A 12,251-nucleotide genomic window follows, 5' to 3' on the forward strand; every position below is an offset into this window, starting at 1 on the left:
ATGACTGGGAGCAAACTTGAGTGGGGAGCACTGGGGGCAAATGAAGTAGGGATTGTACTTCTTTTCCATTGTAGTTTGCAATTTCCAAACCATCCCTTTCTCCTGTGGGCTTTGTACGTACGGTGGCATTGGCTTTTCTGTGGGAAATAGGCTTTCTACACCCATAAAGAGGTACAGTTTCAGAAACCCACAGGGACAATTCCATCTTATTCTATTGGGTTGCTATCAATGGGAATAGACTCAAAGGCCATGTGTTTGGCCTGGTTGGTTTTCTCTCTGTTGTAACTTTGTTTCAGTTTCTGGAATGAGAAGATATCTGCTTATTTGCATCATCTTCCTGTGGTTGGTTATTAGCAGGTCAGTATCTACTTAATGATGTCACATCATGATATCCAGTAGACTTTTATTTGAAATTTGAACAGAACTTGTTTCTGGGTTGAAATGAGTATTTTAAACATACCATCTATTTTTGTGATTTGAGCAATGAAAAAATTTTAATATTTCCAATAAGACATGAGGCAGTTCACCCAGTAACAGTAAATGCTCTTCATGTGGTTTTAAGAAAGAGTTCCTTATTGTGAAAAACGAATTCCTCACCCTACCCCCGATCTTTTAAACAGACTTTATTGTAGTCTCCAGTCCTACTCTGGAATTGTAGTTTCCTCTACGAGAAATTGTTAACACAAGACATTTGATTCATCTTTTTTCTCTCTCTCTAAAATAGCATGTCCAGAACTTTAATGCTTTTTAATGTTCGGTGGAAGGTCAAAATCAAGTGCTTAAAGTTAGACACTCAGCACATCTGCAGCCCAGGCCTCCATAGGAAGGGTGCATCATGACTTCCCCTGACGTCTCCACCAGCGGCCAGGTGTGACATGTTATCCAGAGAATCAGTTCTAACCATGAAGCCGAAGCCTCATTTCCCGTGTGCTCCCCGTGCTTGGCCCTCTGACCACCTGTCCAGGCTGCCTCTGAATGCTGCACTGACTTCAGGTGGTGTGGGAATTCCATTTTGCCCCCCAGCTCTCACAAGTTATTTCTGGATCGTTAGTGTGTTTAGCCACGATTCACGCCACCTTCTGAGGTTCATTTTCCTCTGAGGCAGTAGTGGTGAGGTGTTGCCTGTGTCTGTTAGTGTGACCTGACCAAGGTAGAGCAGGCTGTAGTTTGGACTTGGAAGCCCGGCCCTGGGTTCTAGGCTGGGATCTGATCTGCCTTTCAGTGCAGTCACCTCCCTCATCTGTAAAGGTGGGAAGACATTGGGCTGGCTGGATGTTTCCTAACTTAGTGGCGCTACTTTCAACTCTCATTTTAGGGTCTCTTTTTTGGCTGTTAAACTTATTTGTAAAATTGTAGCTACTAGTAACTAACTTGTGTTAAAAAAATTATTTTCCTGCAAAATGAAATACCTAGGTAAAAAAGTTTAGTGGTTTAGCAACATCTAGACAATTTAATTTCTATGCTTGAAATTTTTAATTCACCAACACCGTGACCTTCAGATTCTGAAAAATCAACTTAGTGGTTTCAGAAGAGATTAACACATACACACCCCATTTTTTAATTTCCTAAGGTCTTTAGGAAACATTTCATCTTATGCTGGCCATAGTGCTTCATACCAGATTTGTATGCTCTTTTCCCATCTCCTGAATGCAAAAAAAAAATTTTTTTTTGTTCAGTCATTTATTTTCATCTGGGACTTCATTGTGCAACACCTACCCAAAAGAGAAGTTGACTAAAAGGTGCCGCCAGGTGTGGATAGAGACCTTCAGTTTTTTTTTTTAAAGGAATTATTCCTGTTTAACACGCAAACTTTTGATAACTTTCTCACCACTGCTGCCTCAGAGAAAAATGACCTCAGAAGGTATCATGAAGTCATACATTGATGAACCGGAAATAACTTGCAAGAGCTGGGTGGCAAAATGGAATTCCATCACAGCTCACAAGTCGGTGCAGCATCACACAATCTAAGTAAATAAATTAGGAAGGACTCAAGCATGCAGCTAGCAAACAGAAACTTCTATAAGGAACCAAACCATTGATCGCAACCAGTTCTCTGCTTTTAATGCATACGCCCTTCTGGAGCAAGGCTCTAGTTTATAGAGTTTTAAAGAAACTTGATGAGATAAAGTAACAGGTAGTCTTTTCTGTAGGGAGAAAAAAAATTGCTGCCACTTTTACTCAGGCAATTTTAAAGACAGTTAAAAATAAATAAGGATGCATACAGTACACTTAAGTGTTTTATCTTTTATTGTTGCAGGCTTTGTTCTGCTTTGTACCTGAATTATAAAAATATAAACTTGACAGTAAAGTGACAGTGTCTTCCAAATAACAGGAAACAAGTTCTTCAACCCTATTATTTAGATCATTATTTAGTATTTATTATTTTTACTGTTTTGTGTGTTTTAAAATTCCATTTGCTAATTATGGTATTCAATCAGATATACCAACAAATCCACTTTAAACCATATTGCATAAAACAAATGATCGGTTAATTCCTGATGAACTGATTGCACTCCTTAATGGATTTCTTATTTAAATCTCTGGGGGTATTTTGAAAGTTTTGGGGAAAAAATCAAATTGTCGTTTTATCCAGCTATTGGTCTGCATTAATAATTTAAGCCTCAAGTGTTGGAGTGATCTGCTTCAAAGTCTAGAAAGGCTGACCTCTCCTGCAGGATGCCACCCTGGCCCGCAGGAATGGAGGCAGATTTAGAAATTTAGGAGATTTTTCTGGATGAGATTTTAGCCCTTTGCTAAAAGGAATGCCAAATATACCTTCCAGTTCATTCTTTTTTTGAAATTGAACAAGGGACATGACACAAAATCGTGAATTTGAGCTGAGCATGTTTTTGGAGAATGGTTGAGATGTGACATACCTGTCAGTCAGAGATCACCAAAAGTCGATCAATGAGAATCACAGTTTGTCTCTGTGCTGCTGTGGCACTAAGTCTCAGGATAATTCAAGGTGGATCAAGTGCCTGCTAAATCAAAAACAACCCATTTTCTTCAAGACAATTCCAAGTCGTAGCAATCTATAGGACAGAGTAAAACTGCTCCGTAGGGTTCCCAAGCTGTCCATTGGTACAGACTCGACCTCATCCTTCTCACGTGGCGGAGTTAGTGGTGATTAGCAGCCCCGTGCGTTCCTAACCCACGCTCTAGGGCTGCTCAACTCCTCCATCAATGTGGTTCTGTTTTGTAATGAACCGATGAAACAAAAACAGGACGACTAGCAAACCATTACATCCCTCGTAGTTGAGAGTGGGAATTGGACTCTCTCAGGACAGGAGCCTCCTGGTGTGTGACCCTGCTATCAGTTGTTTAACCTGGTTTCCAGAAAGGCTGTCCTGCCATAAAACAGCTGGTATGTCACCAACACCTACAGCTAGGACTGAACTGAGAACTGTCCTCTCTGAATCGACCCACACACAGATTATTTGGAGTAACAATGACTTAAAACTGACGCAGTACTAACACTATGCTTGTAACTAAACTTCAGTGTCAAAAAGAACCCCTTTTAAACGACTCTTCTTTTTTTTTAATGCTCACATGTAATTGAGAAAGTCATGTTGCCCCATCTGAAAGGTTACTAACCCATTCTTAAAATGAAAATAACTGTCTCTGTTTTTTGCCGTTTTTTTTCCCTACTGGATGGCATTTATTTCAAAGGCAAGCCCTTCTTAAGACCTCCTTGAAAATGGGTTGGTTGATTGACTGGTTGTAAGAGGCTGTCTTATTGTATGAGACATACCTTTTTCTTGATGAGTGAATGGAAACCTGCTGATCAAAAAGAGTAGAAGTGGCTCTTGGCTCCACTCCATTGGCAGTGAGGTTTGGCTTTCTGCAGAGCCAGGGAGTAGGAACCCTCTATCTGGGGAAGCTAGGGAGTACTTTCCACAGCAAAGGTTAGGAATAAATGTACTGTTTGCCAAATACTAGAAAGTTCTAAAGGAGAAAGATCTCTGAAGGTTTTTGTTTGGAGGAGGGGGGGTGTCAGAATTTTGTTTCTCACCATGTTTCTACCTGATTAGCCAAGATCTGCTCGTCTATGAACAGATTGCTACAGTAGAGTCACCTTACTATCTTGAAGTGCCCCTCTCTAAGCCAAGAAGGGCCACTCAGGACTTAAGTGCTGACTTGGCTGGGGGGCCGAGAATGGAAGCAGTGGGGCCTCTTGAATAACCTACATGTTCATATTGATAAAGTTTTTGCTGTTTTCTCCATGTTTACTAAGATACTAGCTACGGGAAGAAAGACTTTTGAAATAATATTAGACATTTTAAAAGAATGATTATTATTTGCAGGTTTGTTTCTTAAGAAGAAATTACTTAATGATCCGAACAAGAATAAGCTTTCTAGCCTTTTCTTTGATGCTTACATGTGTTACTCTTCTTTTCCTTAGGCCTTTGAACTGGCTACAGGTGACTATTTGTTTGAACCTCACTCAGGAGAGGAGTACACTCGAGATGAAGGTGAGTCCCTTAACAGGACATCTGTGCGTTGAAGTCCCACAGAGGGCTTTAGTGTAGAAGAAGTGTCTTTGTAGTGTGCCAAACCAACTGCTGACTGGATTCTGAAGCCCACAGAGGGTTTCCGAGACCTAATTGTGACAGGAGTAGACAGCCTCATCTCCAGAGAGCAGCTGGTGGGCTTAAACTGCTGGCCCAAACATCTAACCCACGGCACCTTCCGTGTGGTCGCACGTTAGTCAACTCTGACTTAAAGAGACCTGGTATATAGAAACCTCAGAAAAGATAGACATATCAGCGACATTCTATTTTAGGTATGTGAGATATTTCATAAGAGATTCTTGAGCTCTATCAGCTATATCTATTATCCAAAATTGGTTAAAACTAAAACTATTATCCAAAATTGGTTAAACTAAAACTTCTTCAACATCTGGTTATCTTCATTTTTATAGATATTAATGATTCTTTTCCCTGCTTGAATTTTCCTTGGTCATTCAGCTTTTGGTTCACTTATGCCTCTATATTTGTAAGCCACTCATTTTAATATACAGAGACCATTTATCTTTATAATTTTACATCATTCCTTATTGATTTTGTTCCCCTATCTGAAAATTAAAAGTATTGATTTTTTTTTTTCTTTTCAACGACACAGAAATTTAGAATTCTATTCTAAAACAAAGCATCATTGATTTGGGCTGGGAAAGCCCAAGCTATCAGTTAATCCATCTGGGAGACTATGGAGGCAGGTAGTAGCTGTGTCTGCCAGGTGGTTGTCATTCAGATGATTAGATATTGGGGCTCTGGTGTGAAGGGAAACGTGACTGAGGAAATGCTTTCCTACCGAATCGTGGCAGCTTGCATCTTGTTGGCAGGATTGAGAATTTTTGAGAGACCATTAGCAGAGAGACCATTGTGGAAGTTGTTTTGTTTTTTTTTCTCTTTCTGTGCTTTCTTCAATTCTTTGGGAAATCAGTTTTCTATGGGACCAAGAATACTCTCCCTTTCCCAGACCCGTTCCCTGGGATATTAATAGGCAGTGTTAGTAGCATCTGCTAAGATTCCTAACAAACAACAGTTTGGGAAATACTGCACTAATCGCCATACCTAGAGGCCTACCTGTCAATTACTGTTTCGCCATGTTTGGGCCCACCAGCTCCTTGTAAGAAGACAGTCATTGCCACCCATGTGCACTCTTGATTTTCCATGTTTTCTACTTGGTCTTTTCCAAATTACAAATCTGGGGGCTATAGGTTATAATACTAAAGGTACCCCACCATGTATCTGTGTTTTGGAAGGTTTTATTTTAGTTTTATCTCTCCCCGCCCCCCAATAAATATTAGTGTGTTGTGACTAGAACTGCATTAGGTAGGACCTTGTGCTTCCTGACAGTTGACATTTGGATGAAATGTACCAAATAAGGGGACAAGAAAGAATTACTCTGAATTTAGATCCAATTTCTTTCCTCTGATAACAGACTCCCTGTACTGGCCCTACTCCATGTGGCCCTGCAAGGGCAGAGAGCAGCAGACCTGCCCAGCAAAGTGTATCGAGGTTGTTGCAAGTCTCAGGAGAGCTGGGCCCACGTGGTTTGCCTTCTGCAGTGACTCCCCACCGCCCTGACCTCTGCCACAATACTTGATCATTTAGCCTGTCAGGTGTGAGCCTAAAACTGACGGATAAGGTGGCAAATAATAGTTCCAAGGGAAAGCTAATTCGGCAGTGTAGGAAAAATGTTAAAGAACTGATACTTTTCACGTGGAAGCCCTGCAGTAAGCAAAACCGCAATTTCACCTCTTCATTGATTTTCTCCCTTTGATTGTTGGTAGTGACAATTCATACAAAGACATTTATTTCTATTTCTGCCTCAAATCGGCAGACATTTCTTGGCAGTTAGGTGCTTGTTACTAAACCATTAATATATTCAGTCAAAGCTGCCGCTTCCCCCCACCCCAAATAATTGGAATGACTTCATAATGTACAGGCCTTCTAAAGTTCCACCACTGGCCCTTTAAATGAGAAGGGAGTGTGTGATCTGAGACTTTTGCCAATTCCCAGGTAGATGGTCCTCTACTGTGCCTTTCCCCTCTAAAGCACAGCACTGAGAGTTTGTTTTTGAAGTGAGTCCTTTGACTATTAATGATTCTGTAACTCTTAGGATTAAAAAAATTGACTGAGGTCTTTTCCAGCTAGGAGCCATCACTTCAAAATCTGTTTCTCTCCCCTGCAGTGTGACACGGGCAGGAGTGCTGGGTGGTCCCAGGCTGTCCCCCTGGCTGACAGACTGCACGCCAATCTGACAGTGCACACAGCCCCTACTCACATGGCATTCACAGCTCCCTGCATGACTTAGACAGCCAGTGGCCGGCAGATAGTCAAGTAGCTATGCTTTGAGGTGTTTATGCTAATTCTTACTTTTTAAAACCAAATGTTCAATTTTTCAAAAGCTTTGAGCTAGATACTGTAAAATTTGGTCCTTCATTTGAGTTATAGCTCTTTTTTAGTCCTGTGGCTTCAAGCAAACCAAAAAAGCATGTTGTCATTGATTTGATCCCTGTGTATAACAGTAGAGCAACGTCGAACTGCCCTGAAAGGTGCCTGAGGCAATACCTCTTTCGTGAGATGGCAGAAGCAGGTTGCCACACCTTTCTCCCACAACTTTGAATAAGCCGCTTATTTGTTCTCCCTCGGACTCCATTTTCCACGTCTTTAAAATGGGGCTGTGCTCTTTGGCCCGTTTTACAGCTTCGTTGTGAAAATTCCAATGTGTGAGTGCTTTGACTAAGGTGACCAGATTTTAACATTGATAAAGCCGGACACCATTGATAAAACTCATATCCTGGCGAAATAGCCACAGGACAGCAGAAACCGTACACCCTAGCTTGTCGTGCATTCTTTCCAAAAAATCGGGATTTTTTTTTTAAACACCACGGGACGCTGGAAAAATTGTTAAAAATCAGGACATCTGGTCACCTTAGCTCTGGCTGTTGTGAACATTCTTACATAAGACAATGATGTTACTGCTCCAAGCTCAGAGTAGCACACTGTAAATTACAGTTCTGGGGTGCCTAAAGCATAGTGGCACCCTGCTTAGCAAACATAAAGAACCTGGTTATACTGACAGAGTAGACCAAGATATAGATAAGCTTCCAAAATCCAGACTGGGGTTTTCCAGGTCCTATGACGTGACCAACCACCTGAAATAATTCTTGGCCTTCCCAGTCTCCCCTCCAGTAGCCTTGGTTTTATTTGCAGTTACTTTTAAACAGCTTGTCCTTGGTCCTGTTTTTCTTACCCTTCTACTTTAGACCACATTGCACACATTAGAGGGCCAATAGGCAGAATTCCAAGACACTTTGCCCGCAGTGGGAAGTAGTCACAGAACTTCTTGAGTCAGAGGTGGTATTGTTGGCCCAGAGAGACCGCGTCAGGAAGCAGAGCATGTGCACTCGGGTTCATATCCAGTTAGCACACAAGCCCCGGCGTCCTTGCTTTTCTCGATTCCCCACTAAATGGCTAGAACCGTCCTCGCCCCGTGTCGGGCTGAAAGTGAGCCTGAGACATTGTGCAAAGAGCTGTGCTTGCTACGCTTTCTGCCAGGAGCAGATCTGCAGTGGTTACTCTTGTTATGTATGTCTTTTTTCCCCTCTTGAAATGTTTGAATCGTACAGATCACATTGCATTGATCATAGAACTTCTGGGGAAGGTGCCTCGCAAGCTCATTGTGGCAGGAAAATATTCCAAGGAGTTTTTCACCAAAAAAGGTAAAGTATATGTGTTGGTTCTTTACCTTACAGGCGTGAAAATGTTTTAAAACGAAGAGGTAAGTACAGTTGGATACAGGTTTCCAGCATATGGAGAAAGCTAGTCCTAACCTGGACGCTGTGCTGTGTCTGCCTTCCCAGGGGGCAACAGTGTGGTCAATAGCTAGCCGGAGCCGGACTGCTGTGCTCAACTCCCAGCTGCTCCACTAGCTGTATCACCTTCACTACCACCTCTGTGTCTTAGTTTGCTTGTCTCTTAATGGGCAAGATAACAATGATGTGTACATCCTACTAAAATTAGTATGAGGGGCTATAACAAGTTCATGGGAAAATGGATTTATTTTATGAAGTTTTGAAGCACCCCTGTATTGGCTGGCATTAGTCCGACATTTCTGAGAAGTGGGCACATTTTTGCTGGTATTTGGTATAAGAACTGCCTCTAACAAAGGTCAAATTTTCATATTTTCAAGGGCAAAGGACCACCACATCTCACTCATCTTTTTATCCCAGGTGACACCTAACTGTCCCCAAAATACATAGGGCATGCCAGTGAACTTACTGTTTTCAATGTGATCGCTTGTGTTATTTCTTTTTTTTTTTTTTTTTTCAGCTTCGAGTGTGTTATTTCTTATTAATGTAGAAAACACAAACAAAGATAAAACTCAACCTTGGGGGTTTTTTTTGGTGGTCTTGCGTTTTTTGACTGATAATATATACATTCCAAATACACTTTAGAAACTAAAATGTAAAGACCTACCCACAGAGGAGACTACAAACACGTGTCAAATGAAAAAACTCGCAATCAGTATTTACTTTAGTAACCAAAGTATGATGCTGCTGTATCTTACAACTGCCTGAGGTGTTTTTTTGTTGTTGTTCCATTTAACATATTTGACTCAGTATTAGCACTGAGTCTCTGAACACCATAGGAGACCCTATTAAGCATATAAGCATTTAGTATTATTCACTGCAGAAAATACCCAATTCCTGATAGGCCTTTTCAATTTCACTGGGAGGGAAGAGTCCCAGATTGGGGGAGAAAACAACAATCTTGATTTCTTTAGGTCCTCAGGGGAAAGTAGGAGATGATTTCTTTAGAAGAGTGCATTAGAGTTGCATTGTGGGTGGGCAATGATTGAATGTGATCCCTTCTAGGCTGCGTGGGTTAGGGCTAGTCCCTGGATTTCAGCATGAAGATCTTGTCACCTATCAATGTTGGTCAGTTATTTTTTTGTTGTTGTCCCTGCAGGTGACCTGAAACACATTACAAAGTTAAAACCCTGGGGCCTTTTTGAGGTTCTCGTGGAGAAGTATGAGTGGTCTCAGGAAGAGGCAGCTGGCTTCACGGATTTCTTACTGCCCATGTTGGAGCTGATCCCTGAGAAGAGAGCCACTGCTGCCGAGTGTCTCCGACATCCCTGGCTCAGCTCCTGAGCCCTGGCTCAGCACCGCAGCAGAGACCGGTCACACGCTGACCCGCCTCCCCTCTCAGCCAAGGGTTTCCCTCCTCCCATTTCAGGGTGAAGCTCTTCCTTCAAGGGTTTCTAGATTTTTCTTTTTTCAATCTAACATGTTCATTTGGGTTTGCTTACTTGACCCTGTGGAGCTTCCACAGCCATTGGGCATCCTGGGTGAAATTGGCCTTAGTTGGGCTCTGCCAAAGACGAACGGACTGAAATGTGAAACAGCCTCTCGCCCTGAACCCTTTGCCTTTCCATTAGGACATCCTTTAAATTATAAGCATCCTTTTTAAAAAAAAAAAAAAGAGCAATGAAGAAGTATGAGCCCATTTTTTTTTCACTGACTCTAAGAGTCAATTTTCTAGTACATATCTACTTGCCAGCATAAGGATGAGGGGGGTGGCGGGTGGGTATTAGTTTCTGTACAGCAGAGGCATTAAACTTGCTGTATCCAGGCTGCATTGTCTTCCTGGATGGTTTCTGTTGTTCTCTATGCTCATATTTTTCCCCTGCGACTTTTAACCTCTATTCTTTGGTGGGCTGTATAAACACCAAGCCTGGGCCCCATTTTTATTACTGATCAAAGTACTGTCAGCCTCCTTTCACCCCTTAGTAATTCTATGTTCTTTGGGTCTTCTATCTCGTGAGTGATGGCAACAAAACAGACGCATGGGGTAGCAGTTTCTTCAGACCACAAGTGTTCTGAAAGGTCTGCCTTTGCCCTGAGAGCAGCTGCTTAAATTGGATTTCTGCTCTATACTTTTTAATCCCTGGCTGGCACTTTGCTCATTGCCCCTGAGTTTATTGGCCTTGTAACCCTGTGATGAAAGAATTCAGAAGGACTGGAACAGAGGTCTGGTTTCAGAGGTTGCCCATCTAAGAAGAAAAGATCCCGCAGCTCTTGACTCTTCCAAACAGCCCTAGTTGATGGCTCTTTCTTTATCTTGTTCAAGACTTTGGCTGTGAAGCAACTTCTGTTCACTTCTCGCTTTGGCTTTCTCGTTATCTCAGAGGCTTTTGAGGTCTTAGATGAAACTCCAAGATAATAGAACCAAGGGGACGGGGTGGGATGGGATTTGGGGGTGGGGTGATGGGGGTTGGTGGGTTTTTAAGATTAGCCATTCTCTGCTGCTGCTATTTCCTTGTATAATGTAAGTTTTTAACCTCAATTTTGAAGATGATTGAGATGTACTTGAGGCTTTTTTTTTTTTAGTGAGGAAAAAGCTTTGAGTATCTTATTTTTGGATGGTCCCCTCCTAGACTTGGTCCAGGCATTACATAATTGTTGGGTCATCATGGCAAGCAAAAGTGGGGCAGGATTTCGGGGGGTAAGGGGGTGGGGGGGCTGTCATGCTGCTTGTTCAGCCCGGACCAAGTGGGCCTTGGGGATTGTAGCATCTTGAAGTGGCTACGGGACTCAGATCTTACCGAAGGCCCAGGAGGTGCGTGCTATTTGAGGCTCTACTCACAAGACTCCTGATGAGACTGTTGGCGTCTCAGTTTTCGACATGGGCAATTTGGAAGCCAGCTTTTGTCATTATCCACCAACAGTGGTGAAGGGAAAGTGGTGCAATTATGCAATCCATTTAGCTCCTACCTATATGACCCTGTAACTATGGCCAGCCAGTCATCACATCTTGATTTGGGGACTCGTTACATCAGACGAGCTCCTGTAGGAAGACTTTTCAATCAGGCTGTCTATGCACCTATGAAGAACAAAGACACTCGATTGTATCAAACAACGGCAGGGAAATCTTTCAGCAACTCCTATCCACCTTGGGTTTGCAGCTGTATCTACATCTAAAGCAATAGCAGACAAGAACTAAATTCTCTTCTACACTGTAAAATCTTAGTTGTGGAACTACAGGAACTCTGGTGATGATATTAAGGTGAAATAACCAAATGAAACCTAGAAGGCCCTACTTTAACAAGCATTGTGGAAAAGAATACCGAACTTCATTTTGGAAATGTTTCTCATCCACATAAGGGCTTTCTCCACTGAGATTTAAGGAGCCAGATGAATTTAGAAGACAGAAAGAGGCAGCTGTAGAACTTCATCTTCTGCAGGCCCTGCAGGACCTGTATTGGGCTGCAGCATCATAATGTCAGATTGCCATGATCTCTAAAGGATTTCTATTTGCTGCCAGTTAGAAATACATCCCTGAGTATCTTTTTATTCTTTCTACTGGGTGCATCATTTTATTTGTAAATGCAGTACAATAAAAATATTTAATAACCTACATGTTTCCAGAAACTGATTTGTTATTAAAGTTGATCTGACCCAAGACACTGGGTGGAAGGAAAGGACTGGTTGGGTAAACTTTGAACTAAGATACATAGTTGGGACAAGTTGAACCCAGACCATTGTGTAGTGCTGGTTTCTTGCTTCTAGCTCTTTGAATCGAGAGCAGAAAAAAATCTGAGGAAATTGTTCCTACTTTTTCAAGTATCTGTAGCATTTTTCTGCAACTTAAAAACTGTGTGTGAAATGCAGGTAACTTGGAAAAATAAAGACATTGGCGTGATGAATCGTTTCATACACAGATTTTCACACTTGTCTG

General features: G+C 41.9%; 1 protein-coding gene across 1 annotated transcript in view; it reads left to right on the forward strand.

The window, feature by feature from the left end:
* SRPK1 (SRSF protein kinase 1) overlaps positions 1–10,753 on the forward strand; it is a 62,889-nt gene extending 52,136 nt beyond the window's left edge. Inside the window, 3 exon segments of the mRNA XM_075555209.1 lie at positions 4,403–4,472; positions 8,138–8,230; positions 9,480–10,753. Coding sequence (XP_075411324.1) covers positions 4,403–4,472; positions 8,138–8,230; positions 9,480–9,664 — 348 coding nt within the window. The 3' untranslated portion in view covers positions 9,665–10,753.
* The last annotated feature ends 1,498 nt before the right edge of the window (positions 10,754–12,251 follow it).

The sequence above is a fragment of the Tenrec ecaudatus genome, chromosome 7 (assembly GCF_050624435.1).
Source record: "Tenrec ecaudatus isolate mTenEca1 chromosome 7, mTenEca1.hap1, whole genome shotgun sequence".
NCBI classification, from domain to species: domain Eukaryota; kingdom Metazoa; phylum Chordata; class Mammalia; order Afrosoricida; family Tenrecidae; genus Tenrec; species Tenrec ecaudatus.